General features: G+C 37.3%; 2 protein-coding genes across 2 annotated transcripts; both read right to left on the minus strand.

Annotated features, from left to right (window-relative positions):
- Positions 1-200: 200 nt before the first annotated feature.
- On the minus strand, positions 201-2,195 carry LOC108203403 (uncharacterized). The gene has a single exon (XM_017372318.1). The coding sequence runs from the start codon at positions 2,193-2,195 to the stop codon at positions 201-203; it is 1,995 nt and encodes a 664-aa protein (XP_017227807.1).
- Positions 2,196-18,804: 16,609 nt separating this feature from the next.
- LOC108203691 (uncharacterized) lies at positions 18,805-22,230 on the minus strand. The gene has a single exon (XM_017372760.1). The coding sequence runs from the start codon at positions 22,228-22,230 to the stop codon at positions 18,805-18,807; it is 3,426 nt and encodes a 1,141-aa protein (XP_017228249.1).
- Positions 22,231-25,849: the final 3,619 nt, after the last annotated feature.

Genomic DNA, 25,849 nt, shown 5'->3' on the forward strand with positions numbered 1-25,849 from the left:
TTTTAGTTTCATTCTTGACTCGTTTGAGTCCGGAAACAACTTCTTTTTTTTTGCTAAATTAGAATTTTATAAAAGAGAAAAACCAGTACAGCCTACAAGGGGCATACCCCAGGATAGAAAACTACCAGCTAAAGTAAAACAAACTAAAGACAAGGACAACAAAAGCTTGCCAGCTCAACAACACAACCTATTACAGAAAATTAATACAGGTCAAGTACAAGACTTGGATTTTTCTTCAGAGCTAATTTAAATTTTTTGTTCGAATGGAGCTTTTCCTTCATCATGAGTTTAACCTTGAAAATGATGGAAGCAGCACTAGAATTGTGACCAGGGTCATGCCTTCGAAGGTTCCTTTCTTGCCAAAGTAAATAAACAAAAATTGCAAGATAAAGCAGGCCAATATATTTCCTAATGCCACGAATTGGTCCAAGGAAAAATTGTCCATTGAGATATGATTGCCAAACTCCAGTAAAATTAAAAGCGGAAGCATTAAGGATGTCTGTCATAAACTCAAAGGACCCAAATAGATGAGAGTGAGTTTCGATTGCACGGTTACAGAAGATACAAGCAAGATCAGTATTCATATTGAACTTGATCATTCTGTCTTTGGTGAGCAGGCGCTCTTTAAAAGCCAACCAGAGGGTAAAAGCACACTTAGGAATAGCAAACTGATGCCAAACACCAATAATCCAAGGAGGGGTTGTTGAAATACTGCGAATGCACTGCCAAATGGAGGAGATTTTAATAGAAGCTGAGTTCATCCAAGTAATACTATCTCGACTGTGAATTGGAATACTTCCAATCAAACTTCTCAACTGAATAACATCCAAGTGATTAGAGGAAGGAAGGAGCCAAGAGGAGTTAGACATGAAAGAAGCAACCTTATCAAATAGTCTCGAGTTAGAGGATGAGATGACATCTGGGTGACAATAGGAGAGAAGAGGCTTATTATTTACCCAAGGATCATGCCAAAGCAAAAAATTTGAAGAAGCTCCAACATGATAATTGATAAATCTGAGGGCAAGAGGCCTGAGTTGGAGGATTTTCCGAATGCACCAAGGAGCATTCTTGGGGAAATCCATAGTCCAGAATGCTCTACGCTTGAGGTAAGTACGTTTGAACCACATAATCCAAAGGGAATTATTATCAGGCTGAGTAATCCTCCACAAATGAAAGAGAAATACAGCATTGTTCCATTGACAAAGATCATATAAGCCCAGACCTCCTTCAATTTTTGGAAAGCAGCAATCCGACCATTTTACCTTGACAACCTTATGATTATCAGAGGAACCTCCCCAGAGGAATTTAACAAATAATGATTGAAGCTTTTTAAGCACAGACTTTGGCAGAAGTAAGTGAGCAGACCAGTAACCTTGGAGACCAAATAGAACAGCTTTGATTAATTGCAGTCGACCAGCTTGATTAAGGCAGGTGTTAAGCCAGCTATCAATACGATTTTGGACTCTAACAATAAGAGGCAAACAGCATCTCATGGACAACTTGGTAGAGATCAGTGGCAAGCCAAGATATTTAGCAGGTAAGGAGCCCTCAGAAAAACCAGTGCTTACACGAATATGGTGCTTAAGACCATCATCAACATTGGAAATAAAGAATTGACTTTTTGCAGAATTAATTCTCATACCAGAACAATGAGAGAATTCATTAAGACCAGCCAAGAGCCTGTCAACAGAGACACTATCTCCATGGCAGAACATAAGTATGTCATCTGCAAAAGAGATGTGGGTAATCTTTAAGTCCTTTGAAAGCCAATGGTGTTTAAAATCAGGCAAAGAAGTGTGCTTTTCCAGACATGATCTTAAGATTTCCATACAGAGGACAAACAAATAGGGGGATAAAGGATCCCCCTGTCTAAGACCAGAACCTGCAGCAAAGAAACCCTCTATGGCACCATTAATTTTGACTGATAACATGCTGCCAAAAATACAAGTCATGATAAGGTCCTTGAAAACAGGAGGAAATCCCATTAAAGATAGAACAGAGCTGATAAAACTCCAACTAATGGAGTCAAATGCTTTCCTGAGGTCAATCTTGAAGGCACATCTGGAAGGTCCAGAATTTAAGTGATAATTCCTGAATAAAGCTTGAGCAAGCATAATGCTGTCCCCAATTTTCCTCCCAGGAACAAAAGCAGACTTTATAAAGAACATTGCAGCAAGCAATTGGCCTAAAATCATCCATAGAAGAAGGAGTCTGACACTTAGGGACAAGAGTAAGAGCTGTGGAATTAATAATTCTGGGCAAAAGACCTCTATTAAAAAAATAGAATAGCATTACAAACATCTTCTCCCACAATTTCCTAAGAAGCAAGATAGAATTCCACAGTGTAACCATCAGGTCCAGGACTCTTACCTTTAGCCATATATTTCAAGGTATTAAAGATCTCATCTCTGTCATAAGGCTTCAATAAAACATCAAAATGGGAGGCATCAAGTCTAGGAAGAGAAATATTATCAGGAAAGGAGCACACCTGATGAGCCTGACCAAAAAGATTAGAGAAATGCTCCACAGCAATTCTTGCAATGTCTTTGTGACAGGTTGCAATGTTACCAGAAGAATCAGAGATTTGGAGGATTTTATTGCAGTTCCATCTGCCTTTACAAGATCTGAAGAAAAATTTATTGTTAGAGACCCCACACTTAAGCCAATTAACCCGGGCCTTCTGCTTAAGAAAAACCTCTTCCTCATATAACTGCTTGTTTAAAGAATCAATAAGCAATTTTTCATTATGAAGCTCTGTCATAGAAGGAGGCAGAGTCATATTACTCTGAAAATTGAGCAAAGCATTACGAGCTGCAGAGACATTAAGGTGCACAGTACCACTGCAGGAGTTGAGATTCTTGAGAGCAACCTTAGTACTCTTCAATTTAGAAGTCAGCACATACCAGGGGTTACCAGAGATATCCAAGTTCCAAGCAAGCTTGACAGTTTTAAGAAACTCAGGGTGCATAATCAGATGGTTAAAAAACTGGAAGGGTTTCGGAACTCTGTCAAAATGCAAACCAAGAGTAATCGCAATAGGACAATGGTCAGAAATACCACGTGGAAGGACAGAGGCCTGAGCTAGAGGAAATTGAGATAGCCAATCACCATTGACACAGCATCTATCAAGCCTTTTAAACGTAGGTGAAGACAGGTTGCTATCCCACCAAGTAAAGGTTTGACCACTAGTTCTAAGATCAGTAAGCTCAGCAGTGTTAAGAAAATCCTTAAATTGAGACATACCAGAGGTCCAGTGAGAACCATTTGTAGATTCCAACGGGCCATTACACACATTAAAATCCCCAGATAAACACCAAGCCTTGTCAGAGAGAAATTGATCTTTAAAAGCAATGAGATCATCCCACAGCAAGTGCCTTTCAGAGACAGAGTTAAGTGCATAAATGAAAGAGGCTAGAAAAGAAGCTCCCGAATTGAGATGGCAGATAGAACAAGAAGAGTGTTGTGCAGAGCTGGCAAGCTGCTGGACCTTCCGAAAAGCTGGATTGAAGCCAATCCAGATACGACCATTACTACAATGATCATAGTTGAAGATCCACAAAAAATGAGGCCCAATAAATCTAGAAATACGAAGAGCATTAGGCTCCTGAACATGAGTCTCAAGAAGCACAATAAAAGAGAGCTTGTTGACCTCAATAAAATCCTTAACAAAAGCTTGTTTATTATTTAACCCCCTAATATTATATGTACAAAGATCAAACTGCATAGAAATTAAGAGAGAGTAGAGGGGGACTTCCCCTTAGATTTCTTTAGTCTCTTCCGTTTGGACTTTGAGAGTTGGAAACCATCAGAGCCAGTGGCCTGTGTTGCATTCTTCATATCTATTTCATCCACTTGCCGGAGATTTTGAAAAGTTTGCAATGGAGTAGCAGAAAGATCTGATAAGTCCTCAGCAACAGGAATGCCATTCTTGGCAGGAGTAGCAAGATTAGAGTTTCCAGGGATCACAACTGGAACTTCAGAGGTCACAGATTTAATAGGAACATCCTCTACATTTGCAGCAACAGGGGGAGATCTGTTTTCTGGGACAGATTTCTTAACCCAAATCCTAGTAGCAGTAGGACAAGCGCCCACCAAGTGGCCTAAAGCTTTACAAGCAGTACAACACAGAGGCTTATTAGGATAACTAACAAGCACATTTTCAACACTTTTACAGCCTGAAGAAGGATTAAGGACTGTTACTGGAATAGTAGTAGGCAAATCATTACCAACAGTGTATTTGACACAAATCTTTGCAAAGGGCAGAACTTCAAAATTCGAAGTTAGTGCATCTGCACAAATAGGAGGGCCGACCACACTGGCGAGACGACTTAAGCACTCCGGTGTCCAGTAGCTATCAGGAAAATTATCAAAACGAACCCACAACGACATTTCCTTAACAGAATTAACATTCATACCCCAAGAATGAACAATCATAGGTTTTCTATCAATATACCAAGTGCCTCGAGCCAAAGCGTTATTCATAGCAACATCCGAATCAAATTTAAACAGAAAAGTACGATTGTCCTTTTGACCCACATGAACAAGACCCCTATTTTTCCAAATACTGTTAGCAAATTCTTGAACTCTAAGAAAAGGAACAATACCTTTGGAAAAAGAACCCACAACAGTAAACTTCAACCTTTCTATCCCTTTACGCAGAGCCTCATCAGGAGGAGCAAGCACTGTATCCCCTTCAGGAGGAGGAAAATAAGAGAGGCAGGGACTAGGAGAGGTAGATGGGGCTTCCTTCACAACTTGGGACCAAAGCTTGGGTTTAGCAGCATCAGAGTTCGGTTGAGGCAAAATATCAGTGTCAGCATCAACAGAAACAGCCTTTTCTTTCATTTTATCCACAAAAGGGTTCTTGGAGCTCTTAGAAGATCCAGAATGAGGGAGAGGAAGCCCAAAATCATCACGAGAAGGGATCCCCATCCCCATACCATCCTTGCCCTGAGCAACAATAACTTGTTCTTCTGTGAAGCCTTTAGAGCGAAGAAATTTCAGAGTGTCGGCAAGCTTTCTCCTAGCAGCAAGAAGCGCCTCGCGCTCATGCTTAGAGGTGCGAAGCATAGCATGTATAGTGTCACTAGTCTCATTTTTGCACAACTTAACAGCCGATTTAGGAGACAACGGCTCATCACTAGAGTAGTAGTCCTCCACCGTGACATTTTCGACAAAAGGGATTCCTCCATCCAAGGAGCTGGGCTTAATTCGAAATCCACCAAGAGGGTTAGCATCAAGATGGCTTGTGGACTTATCTTGACCAGATCCAGAAAAAATCTCATGAAAGATATCCTCACGAACCGCAAAAGGAGCACCCGACTGAATACCTCCATCCTCTAATTTGTTTCCGTCGTGGTCAATGGGGCAGCCATCTGAATCACAATTGGAGCTCATAGTAATAGGTGTATGGAATAATATATATAAGAAATTTAGGTGAAGGAAGGGAGAAGAGGAGAGAACAATGAGGTTAAGGTGAGAAAGGAAGAAGAAAGAAAGGCGGCTGATTTAGGGTTAGGGTTTGAAGGTTCTATCCTAGAGAGAAGGGAGAGGAAAAGTCTAGAGAGAGAAACATTTTGAGGCTTTGGAAACAACTTTAGTCCGGAAACAACTTGAAGCTTCATTATTGACTCGATTGAAGTAGAAAACAACTTGTAGCTTCATTTCAGACTCATTTGAAGTTGAAAACAACTTTAGCTTCATTTTCGGTTTTTTGAAGTTGGAAATACCTTTTAGTTCCATTCTTCACTCGTTTGAGCCCGGAAACAACTTGTAGCTTCATTATTGACTCGATTGAAGTTGGAAACTAGCTTCATTCCAGACTCGTTTCAATTTGGAAACAACTTGTAGCTTCATTTTTGGTTCTTTGAAATTGAAATGAACTTGTAGTTTTATTCTTAATTAGTTTGAGCCCGGAAAAAACTTGTACTTTCATTATTGAGTCGATTGCAATTGGAAACAACTTGTAGCTTCATTCCAGAGTCGTTTAAAGTTGAAAACATCTTGTAACTTCATTTTTGGTTGTTCAAAGTTGGAAGCAACTTTCAGTTTCATTCTTGACTCGTTTGAGTCTAGAAACAACTTGTAGCTTCATTATTGAGTCGATTGATGTTGGAAACAACTTGTAGCTTCATTCCAGACTCATTTGAAGTTGGAAACAACTTTAACTTGATTTTGGGTTATTTGAAATTGGAATGAAATTGAAGTTTCATTTTTGACTCGTTTGAGCTCGGAAACAACTTGTAGCTTAATTATTGACTCGATTGAAGTTGGAAACAACTTGTAGTTTCATTCACATTCGTTTGAAGTTGAAAACAACTTGTAACTCCATTTTTGGTTGCTCAAAGTTGGAAGAAACTTTTAGTTTCATTATTGACTCTTTGAGCCCGGAAACAACTTGTAGCTTCATTTAGCAAATAAAAAAACAACTTGTAGCTTCATTATTGAGTCGATTGAAGTTGAAAACAACTTGTAGCTTCATCCCACTCGTTTGAAGTTGACACCAACTTGTAACTCCATTTTTGGTTGTTCAAAGTTGGAAGCAACTTTTAGTTTCATTCTTGACTCGTTTGAGCCTGGAAACAACTTGTAGCTTAATTATTAACTCGATTGAATTTGGAAACACCTTGTAGCTTCATTTCAGACTTGTTTGAAGTTGAAAACAACTTGTAGCTTCATTTTTTATTGTTCAAAGTTGGAAACAACTTTTAGTTTCATTCTTGACTCGTTTGAGTCTGGAAACAACTTCTAGCTTCATTATTGACTCGATTGAAGTTGGAAACAACTTTAGCCTGATTTTGGGTTATTTGAAATTGGAATGAAATTGATGTTTCATTTTTGACTCGTTTGAGCTCGGAAACAACTTGTAGCTTCATTATTGACTCGATTGAAGTTGGAAACAACTTGTAGCTTCATTTATATTCGTTTGAAGTTGAAAACAACTTGTAACTCGATTTTTGGTTGCTCAAAGTTGGAAGCAACTTTTAGTTTCATTATTTACTCTTTGAGCGCGGAAACAACTTATCGCTTCATTTAGCAAAAAAAAAAAACAACTTGTAGCTTCATTATTGACTCGATTGAAGTTGAAAACAACTTGTAGCTTCATTCCCACTCGTTTGAAGTTGAAACCAACTTGTAACTCCATTTTTGATTGTTCAAAGTTGGAAACAACTTTTAGTGTCATTCTTGACTCGTTTGAGCCTGGAAACAACTTGTAGCTTAATTATTGACTCGATTGAATTTGGAAACACCTTGTAGCTTCATTTCAGACTTGTTTGAAGTTGAAAACAACTTTAGCTTCATTTTCGGTTTTTTGAAGTTGGAAATACCTTTTAGTTCCATTCTTCACTCGTTTGAGCCCGGAAACAACTTGTAGCTTCATTATTGACTCGATTGAAGTTGGAAACACCTTGTAGCTTCATTCCAGACTCGTTTCAATTTGGAAACAACTTGTAGCTTCATTTTTGGTTGTTTGAAATTGAAATGAACTTGTAGTTTTATTCTTAATTCGTTTGAGCCCGGAAAAAACTTGTACCTTCATTATTGAGTCGATTGCAGTTGGAAACAACTTGTAGCTTCATTCCAGAGTCGTTTAAAGTTGAAAACATCTTGTAACTTCATTTTTGGTTGTTCAAAGTTGGAAGCAACTTTCAGTTTCATTCTTGACTCGTTTGAGTCTAGAAACAACTTGTAGCTTCATTATTGAGTCGATTGATGTTGGAAACAACTTGTAGCTTCATTCCAGACTCATTTGAAGTTGGAAACAACTTTAACTTGATTTTGGGTTATTTGAAATTGGAATGAAATTGAAGTTTCATTTTTGACTCGTTTGAGCTCGGAAACAACTTGTAGCTTAATTATTGACTCGATTGAAGTTGGAAACAACTTGTAGTGTCATTCACATTCGTTTGAAGTTGAAAACAACTTGTAACTCCATTTTTGGTTGCTCAAAGTTGGAAGAAACTTTTAGTTTCATTATTGACTCTTTGAGCCCGGAAACAACTTGTAGCTTCATTTAGCAAATAAAAAAACAACTTGTAGCTTCATTATTGAGTCGATTGAAGTTGAAAACAACTTGTAGCTTCATCCCACTCGTTTGAAGTTGACACCAACTTGTAACTCCATTTTTGGTTGTTCAAAGTTGGAAGCAACTTTTAGTTTCATTCTTGACTCGTTTGAGCCTGGAAACAACTTGTAGCTTAATTATTAACTCGATTGAATTTGGAAACACCTTGTAGCTTCATTTCAGACTTGTTTGAAGTTGAAAACAACTTGTAGCTTCATTTTTTATTGTTCAAAGTTGGAAACAACTTTTAGTTTCATTCTTGACTCGTTTGAGTCTGGAAACAACTTCTAGCTTCATTATTGACTCGATTGAAGTTGGAAACAACTTTAGCCTGATTTTGGGTTATTTGAAATTGGAATGAAATTGATGTTTCATTTTTGACTCGTTTGAGCTCGGAAACAACTTGTAGCTTCATTATTGACTCGATTGAAGTTGGAAACAACTTGTAGCTTCATTCATATTCGTTTGAAGTTGAAAACAACTTGTAACTCGATTTTTGGTTGCTCAAAGTTGGAAGCAACTTTTAGTTTCATTATTTACTCTTTGAGCGCGGAAACAACTTATCGCTTCATTTAGCAAAAAAAAAAACAACTTGTAGCTTCATTATTGACTCGATTGAAGTTGAAAACAACTTGTAGCTTCATTCCCACTCGTTTGAAGTTGAAACCAACTTGTAACTCCATTTTTGATTGTTCAAAGTTGGAAACAACTTTTAGTGTCATTCTTGACTCGTTTGAGCCTGGAAACAACTTGTAGCTTAATTATTGACTCGATTGAATTTGGAAACACCTTGTAGCTTCATTTCAGACTTGTTTGAAGTTGAAAACAACTTTAGCTTCATTTTCGGTTTTTTGAAGTTGGAAATACCTTTTAGTTCCATTCTTCACTCGTTTGAGCCCGGAAACAACTTGTAGCTTCATTATTGACTCGATTGAAGTTGGAAACACCTTGTAGCTTCATTCCAGACTCGTTTCAATTTGGAAACAACTTGTAGCTTCATTTTTGGTTGTTTGAAATTGAAATGAACTTGTAGTTTTATTCTTAATTCGTTTGAGCCCGGAAAAAACTTGTACCTTCATTATTGAGTCGATTGCAGTTGGAAACAACTTGTAGCTTCATTCCAGAGTCGTTTAAAGTTGAAAACATCTTGTAACTTCATTTTTGGTTGTTCAAAGTTGGAAGCAACTTTCAGTTTCATTCTTGACTCGTTTGAGTCTAGAAACAACTTGTAGCTTCATTATTGAGTCGATTGATGTTGGAAACAACTTGTAGCTTCATTCCAGACTCATTTGAAGTTGGAAACAACTTTAACTTGATTTTGGGTTATTTGAAATTGGAATGAAATTGAAGTTTCATTTTTGACTCGTTTGAGCTCGGAAACAACTTGTAGCTTAATTATTGACTCGATTGAAGTTGGAAACAACTTGTAGTGTCATTCACATTCGTTTGAAGTTGAAAACAACTTGTAACTCCATTTTTGGTTGCTCAAAGTTGGAAGAAACTTTTAGTTTCATTATTGACTCTTTGAGCCCGGAAACAACTTGTAGCTTCATTTAGCAAATAAAAAAACAACTTGTAGCTTCATTATTGAGTCGATTGAAGTTGAAAACAACTTGTAGCTTCATCCCACTCGTTTGAAGTTGACACCAACTTGTAACTCCATTTTTGGTTGTTCAAAGTTGGAAGCAACTTTTAGTTTCATTCTTGACTCGTTTGAGCCTGGAAACAACTTGTAGCTTAATTATTAACTCGATTGAATTTGGAAACACCTTGTAGCTTCATTTCAGACTTGTTTGAAGTTGAAAACAACTTGTAGCTTCATTTTTTATTGTTCAAAGTTGGAAACAACTTTTAGTTTCATTCTTGACTCGTTTGAGTCTGGAAACAACTTCTAGCTTCATTATTGACTCGATTGAAGTTGGAAACAACTTTAGCCTGATTTTGGGTTATTTGAAATTGGAATGAAATTGATGTTTCATTTTTGACTCGTTTGAGCTCGGAAACAACTTGTAGCTTCATTATTGACTCGATTGAAGTTGGAAACAACTTGTAGCTTCATTCATATTCGTTTGAAGTTGAAAACAACTTGTAACTCGATTTTTGGTTGCTCAAAGTTGGAAGCAACTTTTAGTTTCATTATTTACTCTTTGAGCGCGGAAACAACTTATCGCTTCATTTAGCAAAAAAAAAAACAACTTGTAGCTTCATTATTGACTCGATTGAAGTTGAAAACAACTTGTAGCTTCATTCCCACTCGTTTGAAGTTGAAACCAACTTGTAACTCCATTTTTGATTGTTCAAAGTTGGAAACAACTTTTAGTGTCATTCTTGACTCGTTTGAGCCTGGAAACAACTTGTAGCTTAATTATTGACTCGATTGAATTTGGAAACACCTTGTAGCTTCATTTCAGACTTGTTTGAAGTTGAAAACAACTTTAGCTTCATTTTCGGTTTTTTGAAGTTGGAAATACCTTTTAGTTCCATTCTTCACTCGTTTGAGCCCGGAAACAACTTGTAGCTTCATTATTGACTCGATTGAAGTTGGAAACACCTTGTAGCTTCATTCCAGACTCGTTTCAATTTGGAAACAACTTGTAGCTTCATTTTTGGTTGTTTGAAATTGAAATGAACTTGTAGTTTTATTCTTAATTCGTTTGAGCCCGGAAAAAACTTGTACCTTCATTATTGAGTCGATTGCAGTTGGAAACAACTTGTAGCTTCATTCCAGAGTCGTTTAAAGTTGAAAACATCTTGTAACTTCATTTTTGGTTGTTCAAAGTTGGAAGCAACTTTCAGTTTCATTCTTGACTCGTTTGAGTCTAGAAACAACTTGTAGCTTCATTATTGAGTCGATTGATGTTGGAAACAACTTGTAGCTTCATTCCAGACTCATTTGAAGTTGGAAACAACTTTAACTTGATTTTGGGTTATTTGAAATTGGAATGAAATTGAAGTTTCATTTTTGACTCGTTTGAGCTCGGAAACAACTTGTAGCTTAATTATTGACTCGATTGAAGTTGGAAACAACTTGTAGTGTCATTCACATTCGTTTGAAGTTGAAAACAACTTGTAACTCCATTTTTGGTTGCTCAAAGTTGGAAGAAACTTTTAGTTTCATTATTGACTCTTTGAGCCCGGAAACAACTTGTAGCTTCATTTAGCAAATAAAAAAACAACTTGTAGCTTCATTATTGAGTCGATTGAAGTTGAAAACAACTTGTAGCTTCATCCCACTCGTTTGAAGTTGACACCAACTTGTAACTCCATTTTTGGTTGTTCAAAGTTGGAAGCAACTTTTAGTTTCATTCTTGACTCGTTTGAGCCTGGAAACAACTTGTAGCTTAATTATTAACTCGATTGAATTTGGAAACACCTTGTAGCTTCATTTCAGACTTGTTTGAAGTTGAAAACAACTTGTAGCTTCATTTTTTATTGTTCAAAGTTGGAAACAACTTTTAGTTTCATTCTTGACTCGTTTGAGTCTGGAAACAACTTCTAGCTTCATTATTGACTCGATTGAAGTTGGAAACAACTTTAGCCTGATTTTGGGTTATTTGAAATTGGAATGAAATTGATGTTTCATTTTTGACTCGTTCGAGCTCGGAAACAACTTGTAGCTTCATTATTGACTCGATTGAAGTTGGAAACAACTTGTAGCTTCATTAATATTCGTTTGAAGTTGAAAACAACTTGTAACTCGATTTTTGGTTGCTCAAAGTAGGAAGCAACTTTTAGTTTCATTATTTACTCTTTGAGCGCGGAAACAACTTATCGCTTCATTTAGCAAAAAAAAAAACAACTTGTAGCTTCATTATTGACTCGATTGAAGTTGAAAACAACTTGTAGCTTCATTCCCACTCGTTTGAAGTTGAAACCAACTTGTAACTCCATTTTTGATTGTTCAAAGTTGGAAACAACTTTTAGTGTCATTCTTGACTCGTTTGAGCCTGGAAACAACTTGTAGCTTAATTATTGACTCGATTGAATTTGGAAACACCTTGTAGCTTCATTTCAGACTTGTTTGAAGTTGAAAACAACTTTAGCTTCATTTTCGGTTTTTTGAAGTTGGAAATACCTTTTAGTTCCATTCTTCACTCGTTTGAGCCCGGAAACAACTTGTAGCTTCATTATTGACTCGATTGAAGTTGGAAACACCTTGTAGCTTCATTCCAGACTCGTTTCAATTTGGAAACAACTTGTAGCTTCATTTTTGGTTGTTTGAAATTGAAATGAACTTGTAGTTTTATTCTTAATTCGTTTGAGCCCGGAAAAAACTTGTACCTTCATTATTGAGTCGATTGCAGTTGGAAACAACTTGTAGCTTCATTCCAGAGTCGTTTAAAGTTGAAAACATCTTGTAACTTCATTTTTGGTTGTTCAAAGTTGGAAGCAACTTTCAGTTTCATTCTTGACTCGTTTGAGTCTAGAAACAACTTGTAGCTTCATTATTGAGTCGATTGATGTTGGAAACAACATGTAGCTTCATTCCCACTCGTTTGAAGTTGAAACCAACTTGTAACTCCATTTTTGGTTGTTCAAAGTTGGAAGCAACTTTTAGTTTCATTCTTGACTCGTTTGAGTCCGGAAACAACTTGTAGCTTCATTATTGACTCGATTGAAATAGAAAACAACTTGTAGCTTCATTTCAGACTCATTTGAAGTTGAAAACAACTTTAGCTTCATTTTCGGTTTTTTGAAGTTGGAAATACCTTTTAGTTCCATTCTTCACTCGTTTGAAGACTCATTTGAAGTTGGAAACAACTGTAGCTTGATTTTGGGTTATTTGAAATTGGAATGAAATTAAAGTTTCATTTTTGACTCGTTTGAGCTCGGAAACAACTTGTAGCTTAATTATTGAATCGATTGAAGTTGGAAACAACTTGTAGCTTCATTCACATTCGTTTGAAGTTGAAAACAACTTGTAACTCCATTTTTGGTTGCTCAAAGTTGGAAGAAACTTTTAGTTTCATTATTGACTCTTTGAGCCCGGAAACAACTTGTAGCTTCATTTAGCAAATAAAAAAACAACTTGTAGCTTCATTATTGACTCGATTGAAGTTGAAAACAACTTGTAGCTTCATTCCACTCGTTTGAAGTTGACACCAACTTGTAACTCCATTTTTGGTTGTTCAAAGTTGGAAGCAACTTTTAGTTTCATTCTTGACTCGTTTGAGCCTGGAAACAACTTGTAGCTTAATTATTGACTCGATTGAATTTGGAAACACCTTGTAGCTTCATTTCAGACTTGTTTGAAGTTGAAAACAACTTGTAGCTTCATTTTTTATTGTTCAAAGTTGGAAACAACTTTTAGTTTCATTCTTGACTCGTTTGAGTCTGGAAACAACTTCTAGCTTCATTATTGACTCGATTGAAGTTGGAAACAACTTTAGCCTGATTTTGGGTTATTTGAAATTGGAATGAAATTGATGTTTCATTTTTGACTCGTTTGAGCTCGGAAACAACTTGTAGCTTCATTATTGACTCGATTGAAGTTGGAAACAACTTGTAGCTTCATTCATATTCGTTTGAAGTTGAAAACAACTTGTAACTCGATTTTTGGTTGCTCAAAGTTGGAAGCAACTTTTAGTTTCATTATTTACTCTTTGAGCGCGGAAACAACTTATCGCTTCATTTAGCAAAAAAAAAAAAACTTGTAGCTTCATTATTGACTCGATTGAAGTTGAAAACAACTTGTAGCTTCATTCCCACTCGTTTGAAGTTGAAACCAACTTGTAACTCCATTTTTGATTGTTCAAAGTTGGAAACAACTTTTAGTGTCATTCTTGACTCGTTTGAGCCTGGAAACAACTTGTAGCTTAATTATTGACTCGATTGAATTTGGAAACACCTTGTAGCTTCATTTCAGACTTGTTTGAAGTTGAAAACAACTTTAGCTTCATTTTCGGTTTTTTGAAGTTGGAAATACCTTTTAGTTCCATTCTTCACTCGTTTGAGCCCGGAAACAACTTGTAGCTTCATTATTGACTCGATTGAAGTTGGAAACACCTTGTAGCTTCATTCCAGACTCGTTTCAATTTGGAAACAACTTGTAGCTTCATTTTTGGTTGTTTGAAATTGAAATGAACTTGTAGTTTTATTCTTAATTCGTTTGAGCCCGGAAAAAACTTGTACCTTCATTATTGAGTCGATTGCAGTTGGAAACAACTTGTAGCTTCATTCCAGAGTCGTTTAAAGTTGAAAACATCTTGTAACTTCATTTTTGGTTGTTCAAAGTTGGAAGCAACTTTCAATTTCATTCTTGACTCGTTTGAGTCTAGAAACAACTTGTAGCTTCATTATTGAGTCGATTGATGTTGGAAACAACTTGTAGCTTCATTCCAGACTCATTTGAAGTTGGAAACAACTTTAACTTGATTTTGGGTTATTTGAAATTGGAATGAAATTGAAGTTTCATTTTTGACTCGTTTGAGCTCGGAAACAACTTGTAGCTTAATTATTGACTCGATTGAAGTTGGAAACAACTTGTAGTGTCATTCACATTCGTTTGAAGTTGAAAACAACTTGTAACTCCATTTTTGGTTGCTCAAAGTTGGAAGAAACTTTTAGTTTCATTATTGACTCTTTGAGCCCGGAAACAACTTGTAGCTTCATTTAGCAAATAAAAAAACAACTTGTAGCTTCATTATTGAGTCGATTGAAGTTGAAAACAACTTGTAGCTTCATCCCACTCGTTTGAAGTTGACACCAACTTGTAACTCCATTTTTGGTTGTTCAAAGTTGGAAGCAACTTTTAGTTTCATTCTTGACTCGTTTGAGCCTGGAAACAACTTGTAGCTTAATTATTAACTCGATTGAATTTGGAAACACCTTGTAGCTTCATTTCAGACTTGTTTGAAGTTGAAAACAACTTGTAGCTTCATTTTTTATTGTTCAAAGTTGGAAACAACTTTTAGTTTCATTCTTGACTCGTTTGAGTCTGGAAACAACTTCTAGCTTCATTATTGACTCGATTGAAGTTGGAAACAACTTTAGCCTGATTTTGGGTTATTTGAAATTGGAATGAAATTGATGTTTCATTTTTGACTCGTTTGAGCTCGGAAACAACTTGTAGCTTCATTATTGACTCGATTGAAGTTGGAAACAACTTGTAGCTTCATTCATATTCGTTTGAAGTTGAAAACAACTTGTAACTCGATTTTTGGTTGCTCAAAGTAGGAAGCAACTTTTAGTTTCATTATTTACTCTTTGAGCGCGGAAACAACTTATCGCTTCATTTAGCAAAAAAAAAAAACAACTTGTAGCTTCATTATTGACTCGATTGAAGTTGAAAACAACTTGTAGCTTCATTCCCACTCGTTTGAAGTTGAAACCAACTTGTAACTCCATTTTTGATTGTTCAAAGTTGGAAACAACTTTTAGTGTCATTCTTGACTCGTTTGAGCCTGGAAACAACTTGTAGCTTAATTATTGACTCGATTGAATTTGGAAACACCTTGTAGCTTCATTTCAGACTTGTTTGAAGTTGAAAACAACTTTAGCTTCATTTTCGGTTTTTTGAAGTTGGAAATACCTTTTAGTTCCATTCTTCACTCGTTTGAGCCCGGAAACAACTTGTAGCTTCATTATTGACTCGATTGAAGTTGGAAACACCTTGTAGCTTCATTCCAGACTCGTTTCAATTTGGAAACAACTTGTAGCTTCATTTTTGGTTGTTTGAAATTGAAATGAACTTGTAGTTTTATTCTTAATTCGTTTGAGCCCGGAAAAAACTTGTACCTTCATTATTGAGTCGATTGCAGTTGGAAACAACTTGTAGCTTCATTCCAGAGTCGTTTAAAGTTGAAAACATCTTGTAACTTCATTTTTGGTTGTTCAAAGTTGGAAGCAACTTTCAGTTTCATTCTTGACTCGTTTGAGTCTAGAAACAACTTGTAGCTTCATTATTGAGTCGATTGATGTTGGAAACAACATGTAGCTTCATTCCCACTCGTTTGAAGTTGAAACCAACTTGTAACTCCATTTTTGGTTGTTCAAAGTTGGAAGCAACTTTTAGTTTCATTCTTGACTCGTTTGAGTCCGGAAACAACTTGTAGCTTCATTATTGACTCGATTGAAATAGAAAACAACTTGTAGCTTCATTTCAGACTCATTTGAAGTTGAAAACAACTTTAGCTTCATTTTCGGTTTTTTGAAGTTGGAAATACCTTTTAGTTCCATTCTTCACTCGTTTGAAGACTCATTTGAAGTTGGAAACAACTGTAGCTTGATTTTGGGTTATTTGAAATTGGAATGAAATTAAAGTTTCATTTTTGACTCGTTTGAGCTCGGAAACAACTTGTAGCTTAATTATTGAATCGATTGAAGTTGGAAACAACTTGTAGCTTCATTCACATTCGTTTGAAGTTGAAAACAACTTGTAACTCCATTTTTGGTTGCTCAAAGTTGGAAGAAACTTTTAGTTTCATTATTGACTCTTTGAGCCCGGAAACAACTTGTAGCTTCATTTAGCAAATAAAAAAACAACTTGTAGCTTCATTATTGACTCGATTGAAGTTGAAAACAACTTGTAGCTTCATTCCACTCGTTTGAAGTTGACACCAACTTGTAACTCCATTTTTGGTTGTTCAAAGTTGGAAGCAACTTTTAGTTTCATTCTTGACTCGTTTGAGCCTGGAAACAACTTGTAGCTTAATTATTGACTCGATTGAATTTGGAAACACCTTGTAGCTTCATTTCAGACTTGTTTGAAGTTGAAAACAACTTGTAGCTTCATTTTTTATTGTTCAAAGTTGGAAACAACTTTTAGTTTCATTCTTGACTCGTTTGAGTCTGGAAACAACTTCTAGCTTCATTATTGACTCGATTGAAGTTGGAAACAACTTTAGCCTGATTTTGGGTTATTTGAAATTGGAATGAAATTGATGTTTCATTTTTGACTCGTTTGAGCTCGGAAACAACTTGTAGCTTCATTATTGACTCGATTGAAGTTGGAAACAACTTGTAGCTTCATTCATATTCGTTTGAAGTTGAAAACAACTTGTAACTCGATTTTTGGTTGCTCAAAGTTGGAAGCAACTTTTAGTTTCATTATTTACTCTTTGAGCGCGGAAACAACTTATCGCTTCATTTAGCAAAAAAAAAAAAACTTGTAGCTTCATTATTGACTCGATTGAAGTTGAAAACAACTTGTAGCTTCATTCCCACTCGTTTGAAGTTGAAACCAACTTGTAACTCCATTTTTGATTGTTCAAAGTTGGAAACAACTTTTAGTGTCATTCTTGACTCGTTTGAGCCTGGAAACAACTTGTAGCTTAATTATTGACTCGATTGAATTTGGAAACACCTTGTAGCTTCATTTCAGACTTGTTTGAAGTTGAAAACAACTTTAGCTTCATTTTCGGTTTTTTGAAGTTGGAAATACCTTTTAGTTCCATTCTTCACTCGTTTGAGCCCGGAAACAACTTGTAGCTTCATTATTGACTCGATTGAAGTTGGAAACACCTTGTAGCTTCATTCCAGACTCGTTTCAATTTGGAAACAACTTGTAGCTTCATTTTTGGTTGTTTGAAATTGAAATGAACTTGTAGTTTTATTCTTAATTCGTTTGAGCCCGGAAAAAACTTGTACCTTCATTATTGAGTCGATTGCAGTTGGAAACAACTTGTAGCTTCATTCCAGAGTCGTTTAAAGTTGAAAACATCTTGTAACTTCATTTTTGGTTGTTCAAAGTTGGAAGCAACTTTCAATTTCATTCTTGACTCGTTTGAGTCTAGAAACAACTTGTAGCTTCATTATTGAGTCGATTGATGTTGGAAACAACTTGTAGCTTCATTCCAGACTCATTTGAAGTTGGAAACAACTTTAACTTGATTTTGGGTTATTTGAAATTGGAATGAAATTGAAGTTTCATTTTTGACTCGTTTGAGCTCGGAAACAACTTGTAGCTTAATTATTGACTCGATTGAAGTTGGAAACAACTTGTAGTGTCATTCACATTCGTTTGAAGTTGAAAACAACTTGTAACTCCATTTTTGGTTGCTCAAAGTTGGAAGAAACTTTTAGTTTCATTATTGACTCTTTGAGCCCGGAAACAACTTGTAGCTTCATTTAGCAAATAAAAAAACAACTTGTAGCTTCATTATTGAGTCGATTGAAGTTGAAAACAACTTGTAGCTTCATCCCACTCGTTTGAAGTTGACACCAACTTGTAACTCCATTTTTGGTTGTTCAAAGTTGGAAGCAACTTTTAGTTTCATTCTTGACTCGTTTGAGCCTGGAAACAACTTGTAGCTTAATTATTAACTCGATTGAATTTGGAAACACCTTGTAGCTTCATTTCAGACTTGTTTGAAGTTGAAAACAACTTGTAGCTTCATTTTTTATTGTTCAAAGTTGGAAACAACTTTTAGTTTCATTCTTGACTCGTTTGAGTCTGGAAACAACTTCTAGCTTCATTATTGACTCGATTGAAGTTGGAAACAACTTTAGCCTGATTTTGGGTTATTTGAAATTGGAATGAAATTGATGTTTCATTTTTGACTCGTTTGAGCTCGGAAACAACTTGTAGCTTCATTATTGACTCGATTGAAGTTGGAAACAACTTTTTTTTTTTTTTTTTTTTTTTTTTTTGCTAAATAGGAATTTTATAGAGACTAAAAGAATTTACAAGAGGGGGGGCTGAGCCCAAACAAGAAACAAAAGGCTAAGACCAGCCAAACACAAAGCCAACACAGCTAAGCACTACAACGCACTACACTATAAATAACTAAAAAGCAAAGCTAATACAGAGCTAGAATTAAACTACGGTCCTTAGCAGCAGCTTTTTTAAATCTCTCATTCGAACAAAGCTTCTCTCGAATAGTGCGCTTCACAAGCATCCTAATGGTACCAGGCGATAAAGCATGACCAGGGGTATGTACCCGCTCATTTCGTTCCTTCCAAATAAAATAGACACTCACTGCAAGAAAAAGATACGTCATGTGTCTTTTCATTAAGCTCGAGCTGCTACCAGTAGTGAATATTCCATTTTGATAGCAAGACCAGTCACCAACCAAAGCAAAATAAGGGTCTGAAATAATAGAAGTAGCAAAAGCACAACTGCCAAATAAGTGCGAGACAGTCTCAATAGCATTGGAGCAGAAGCAACACCTAAGGTCTGTAGTCATACCAAATAAGTCCATCCTTTCCTTAGTGAGCAATCTATCTTTTAACGCCAACCAAAAAATAAAAGTGCACTTATGAATACGCAACGGGTGCCACACCGCATTGATCCAGGGAGGGGAGCTTTCAGGAGGCCTAATAGAGTGCCAAATAGTTGCTACCTTAACATCATTAAACGAGAAAGTCTGCCAATGAATATTATCAGAATCAGCCAAGGGGACTTGCAGCACTTTACGCTTCACCTCAACAGCCCAGAGGTGATTAGATGCTGGGAGAGCCCAGGAATCGTTGGAAATAAATTCCGAGATCTTTGCCATCCGAGAAGATTCCATAATCGAAACCAGAATAGGGTCGTATTTTTGCAATAAAGGCACATTATCAATCCAGGGGTCATGCCAGAAGAAGAAACTGGACTGCTTGCCAACTGAATAATTCAAAAACCGAAGAGCAATTGGCCTGAGGAGAAGCATCTTTTTTAAACACCAAGAAGCCGAAGCAGGAACTGAGAAAGTCCAAATGGATTTATTCCGCAACCAAGTATTATGAACCCAATCAATCCATAAAGAAGACCTTCTGTGAGCATTGATCAACCGCCATAACTGAAACAAGAAAGCAGCTTTATTCCATTGCAGCGGATCCTTAATACCCAATCCCCCCTCATCGAGAGATTTGCAACATTCACTCCAAGAGACTTTCACCTGCTTGTTGGAAGAAGTAGAACCACCCCACAAAAATCTGAGAAAATACGATTGAACACTCTTCAAAATGTGCTTAGGAAGAAATAGATGATTAGACCAATGAGCTTGAATACCAAACAGCACTGACTTAAGCAACTGTAATCTCCCAGCATGATTCAAACAAGAACTAGCCCAGCAGTCAATTTGATCTCGAATCCGCATAATGAGAGGAGAACAGTCCCGAGCAGATAGCTTCGAGGTAATTAAAGGGAGCCCCAAATACTTAACAGGAAGCGTACCTCTTTGAAGGCCAGAGGCATTAATAATAGCGGAGAGCTCATCATCACGGACACTGGATAAAAAGATGAGGCTTTTATTTTTATTTATCACCAGTCCAGAGACGTCCTGGAAGCTTTGAACTGCCGATAGTAAAGCCTTCACAGATTCAATATCCCCATTACAGAATAGTAAGACATCGTCGGCAAACATGAGGTGAGTGAGAGAACTAGCTTTACATTTCCAGTGAAACTTAAAATCAGGTCTATTCTCCAAATTACTTAAGTAGACAGAAAGGACCTCCATACAAATAACAAAAAGATAGGGGGAGATGGGGTCCCCCTGTCTCAAACCGGCAGAAGCTTTAAAAAAACCCTCAAGCGACCCATTAATCTTAACTGAGATCATACAAGACTGCACACAGGTTTTATCACCAATAAGTCTTTTGGAGACGAAAGCTGACTGGTTAGCAGAAATTAGAGAGGGGATTACCAACTTCAGCCGATTAGCGATCAGCTTGCTAATACATTTATAAACAAAGTTACAGCAGGCAATAGGGCGAAAATCCACCATCTTATTTGCATTCTTGTGCTTCGGAACAAGAGTGATTGCAGAGGCACTAATAATTCTGGGGAGGTTATTAGTGCGAAAAAAGTAAAGAACAGCATTTGTGAAATCAGCTCCAACAATACTCCAAGCTGCAAGAAAGAACTCTTTAGTGAAACCATCCGGACCGGGTGATTTATTACTCGGCATACTCCTGACTACCTTAAGCACATCCTCAGCAGAATAAGGACGCATAAGAAAATCATGCTGGACAGAGGACAAAGAAGGCAAAGAGATGTCATCTGGGATCTCCAAAACTTGACCAGAACTCCCAAAAAGATCACTATAATACGAAACAGCCTCCTGAGAGATTGCACTATGAGAGGTACATAAATTCCCGTTTCTGTCTTCCAAACTAAGAATCTTATTACTGTTCCACCTCAATCTGCAGGATTTGAAGAAGAAACCACTGTTAGAATCACCCAAGTTTAACCAGGAGATCCTGGATTTTTGTTTCAGGAACACTTCCTCCTCTATAAAAGCATCCTGAAGAGCAGCGATCAGAGAATCTTCCTCTAGAAGAAGAGAATGGGAGGGAATAGCAGGTAACTGACTTTGAAACTGAGAGAGAGCAAATTTAGCTGCCTGGACTTTCAAATGAACATTTCCTCTATTCTGATTGAGCTTCCTCATGGCCTCTTTAACTTTTTTCAACTTGGAAGAGAAAATCTGCCAAGGATTACCAATAAAATTACCCTGCCAAGCAGTAGCAACCTCAGAAAGAAAGCTCGGGTCATTCACCAAGTGCTGAAAAAATTGGAAGGGCTTGAAGACCCTTTCGAGAGGCAACCCCAAGCTTAAAGAAACCGGATTATGATCTGAAATACCCCTTGCCAAGAAACAAACTTGAGACAACGGGAACAAGTCAAGCCAAGCTGCATTAACAAGACATCTATCAAGCTTCTTGAATAAAGGATTCGACAAATTGCAGTCCCACCAAGTAAAGACAGCCCCAGTGCTTCGAAGATCGGTGACTTCAGCACCGATAAGGAAATCTCTAAACTCATACATAGCAGCAGTCCATCTACCCCCATTACTACACTCATCAGGCCCACAAGTAACATTAAAATCACCCAACAGAGACCAGGCAGATTCCCCAGTTAGATTCCCAAATTCACGGAGATTCTGCCAAAGAATTTTACGCTCCAAAATACAATTAGACCCATAAATAAAGGAAATAAAGAAACTATTCCCCGAAGACAATGCAGTGGCTTTACAGGAAATATGCTGGCTGGTCTTAGTAACATCATCAAGTTTCCAAATCGCGCAATCATACCCTACCCAAATACGACCATTGGGATGATGCTCATAATTAAAAATCCAAGAAAATTCAGGACTAATAAACTTACTAATAGAATTAGCAGAGGTAGCAGAAACATGAGTTTCAAGCACAGCACACAAAGAAAATTTATTCGATGCAATAAAGTCCTTGACATAGGACTTTTTATTATTAAGACCCCTAATGTTAAAAGCGCAAATATTCATTAAACAGATGGAGGGGATGGAGGAACCTTCCCAGGAGAGTGTTTCAACCGCTTTCTTTGTGCTTTAGATAAACGAGGACCTAAAGATTGGTCCAACTCGTCAACTTTACGCAAATTTTTGAATGCCTCGCTAACAGGAGGGGAATCATTAGAAAAATTATTCCCAGATGACAAGGGGCTGGAAGACGACGTAGGGCCGTGCTTGAGAGCAAAACTATGCTTTTTGGAGACAGATTGCCAAGGTTGTTCATCTACCACAGGTCCAGAAGTATTTTCATTAATCGCTGAAGGAACAGGGGACTGGTCCAAACCAGTAGACAACACAGGCTTCACAGCATCAATGCGGTCCTCATTCAAAGTCACCTGAACCCCAGGAGGGGCTGAAGGAGCCCGCTTTTGCACCCAAATCCTTTGAGTAACAGGGCAAGAAGCTACTGTATGCCCAAGAGCTTTACAACCAGTACAAACTTGCGGCTTATTGACATATTCAACATGGATATCAACAACACCATGCTTCCCAGAATTATCCAACACTTTGACGGGAATTTTAGAGGGCAAATCATCACCGAGCTTGTAATCCACACACATACAAGCAAAAGGCAGTATTTCTAGCTGAGAAGTCAGCCTATCAGCACAAAGAGGCTGGCCAATAGCACTCGCAATACAGCTGAGACCCTCCCGGGTCCAATAGCAGTCCGGAATCTCCTTAAACTTGACCCAAATAGGCATATTGGTTGGAGGCTTATCCTTGATGTCAACACCCCAGTCACTAAGCACCAACGGACGTCGGTTAAAATGCCAAGTCCCCCTAGCTAAAACCATAGATTTCTCAGAGATGCCAGCAAACTTGAACACAAACGTAGTTTCATTTTTTTGAAAAACCTTGAGCAAACCCCTCTTACTCCAAAGTTTATGCGCTATCTCGTTAACTGCACTGAAGCTTAGTGTCCCCTTGGTAAATACACCAACAATACACAACTTAAACTTGTCCAAACCCTCTTGCAAAACAGCATCAGGTGGGTCAACCAGTTTTGTTCCCTCTTTCGGGGGACAATAATCGAACTTAATGTTAGCCACAGCCGGGGGGGATTTCAACACCGTAGACCATGCCTTACCAGCTGCACTTGTACCCTCAGAAGCCTTCCTATTCTCCTCGGGATTAGCCGTTTTTAGAGGAGGGAATTCGTTGTTAGACCCCTTCACTCTCTCCGACATTTCATCAAACAACTTATCTCCATCGACCCTCTCCTTCATTTTATCCTTCAAAGGATTCTGAGCAGTGCCAACAGCAGGAAACCCAAATTCATCACGAGACAAGAACCCAGAACTAGACCCATCAGCTTTTAAATCTTGAAAAACATTTTCCTCAGAAAACCCCTTCGATTTCAAGAACTTGAGAACCGTCGAGAGCTTACTCCTGGTATGGCTTAGAGCATCCCTTTCATACTTGGTAGAGTTCAACATAGCCTGTATAGCAGCACTCGAGTTGTTCTTGCAAAGCTCAATCGCCGACTTAGGAGATAGCGGCTCCTCGTCACTAGACACATAGTCTTCAACAGTGACATTCTCTACAATGGGAATACCCCCAGAACTACTCGGAAAAGGCCCCAAGGAGCTACTGGGTTTACTCAAACCAAGACCCCCAACTGGGTTAGCATCAGATTTTTTACAAATAGCATCCTTCTCCGCATCAGTGAATATTTCAGTAAAGACCGCACCTGAAATTGCAATAGGAGCTCCAGAAAGAAGAGCACCATTCTCCAAACAATTACCATCATGGTCCACAGCAAGCCCTCGAGAATTAGAGTTACGAGCCATCAAAAGAAACAGAAAGAAAATATAGGTGTTTAGATAATACTAATAAGAAATATAGTGTTTAGGTGAAGAGAAGAAAGAAGAAGCGAACGGATTTGGGCGTTAAGAGAAAGGCGGCTGGGGTTAGGGTTAAGGGAACAAGGGTTCTATCCTAGAGAGAAGGGAGAGGAAAAGTGTAGAGAGAGAAACATTTTGGAAACCAGCTACCTAAAATAATTATGGAAACAACTTGTAGCTTCATTCATATTCGTTTGAAGTTGAAAACAACTTGTAACTCGATTTTTGGTTGCTCAAAGTAGGAAGCAACTTTTAGTTTCATTATTTACTCTTTGAGCGCGGAAACAACTTATCGCTTCATTTAGCAAAAAAAAAAAACAACTTGTAGCTTCATTATTGACTCGATTGAAGTTGAAAACAACTTGTAGCTTCATTCCCACTCGTTTGAAGTTGAAACCAACTTGTAACTCCATTTTTGATTGTTCAAAGTTGGAAACAACTTTTAGTGTCATTCTTGACTCGTTTGAGCCTGGAAACAACTTGTAGCTTAATTATTGACTCGATTGAATTTGGAAACACCTTGTAGCTTCATTTCAGACTTGTTTGAAGTTGAAAACAACTTTAGCTTCATTTTCGGTTTTTTGAAGTTGGAAATACCTTTTAGTTCCATTCTTCACTCGTTTGAGCCCGGAAACAACTTGTAGCTTCATTATTGACTCGATTGAAGTTGGAAACACCTTGTAGCTTCATTCCAGACTCGTTTCAATTTGGAAACAACTTGTAGCTTCATTTTTGGTTGTTTGAAATTGAAATGAACTTGTAGTTTTATTCTTAATTCGTTTGAGCCCGGAAAAAACTTGTACCTTCATTATTGAGTCGATTGCAGTTGGAAACAACTTGTAGCTTCATTCCAGAGTCGTTTAAAGTTGAAAACATCTTGTAACTTCATTTTTGGTTGTTCAAAGTTGGAAGCAACTTTCAGTTTCATTCTTGACTCGTTTGAGTCTAGAAACAACTTGTAGCTTCATTATTGAGTCGATTGATGTTGGAAACAACATGTAGCTTCATTCCCACTCGTTTGAAGTTGAAACCAACTTGTAACTCCATTTTTGGTTGTTCAAAGTTGGAAGCAACTTTTAGTTTCATTCTTGACTCGTTTGAGTCCGGAAACAACTTGTAGCTTCATTATTGACTCGATTGAAATAGAAAACAACTTGTAGCTTCATTTCAGACTCATTTGAAGTTGAAAACAACTTTAGCTTCATTTTCGGTTTTTTGAAGTTGGAAATACCTTTTAGTTCCATTCTTCACTCGTTTGAAGACTCATTTGAAGTTGGAAACAACTGTAGCTTGATTTTGGGTTATTTGAAATTGGAATGAAATTAAAGTTTCATTTTTGACTCGTTTGAGCTCGGAAACAACTTGTAGCTTAATTATTGAATCGATTGAAGTTGGAAACAACTTGTAGCTTCATTCACATTCGTTTGAAGTTGAAAACAACTTGTAACTCCATTTTTGGTTGCTCAAAGTTGGAAGAAACTTTTAGTTTCATTATTGACTCTTTGAGCCCGGAAACAACTTGTAGCTTCATTTAGCAAATAAAAAAACAACTTGTAGCTTCATTATTGACTCGATTGAAGTTGAAAACAACTTGTAGCTTCATTCCACTCGTTTGAAGTTGACACCAACTTGTAACTCCATTTTTGGTTGTTCAAAGTTGGAAGCAACTTTTAGTTTCATTCTTGACTCGTTTGAGCCTGGAAACAACTTGTAGCTTAATTATTGACTCGATTGAATTTGGAAACACC

Source organism: Daucus carota, chromosome 4 (genome assembly GCF_001625215.2).
Source record: "Daucus carota subsp. sativus chromosome 4, DH1 v3.0, whole genome shotgun sequence".
Lineage (NCBI taxonomy): Eukaryota > Viridiplantae > Streptophyta > Magnoliopsida > Apiales > Apiaceae > Daucus > Daucus carota.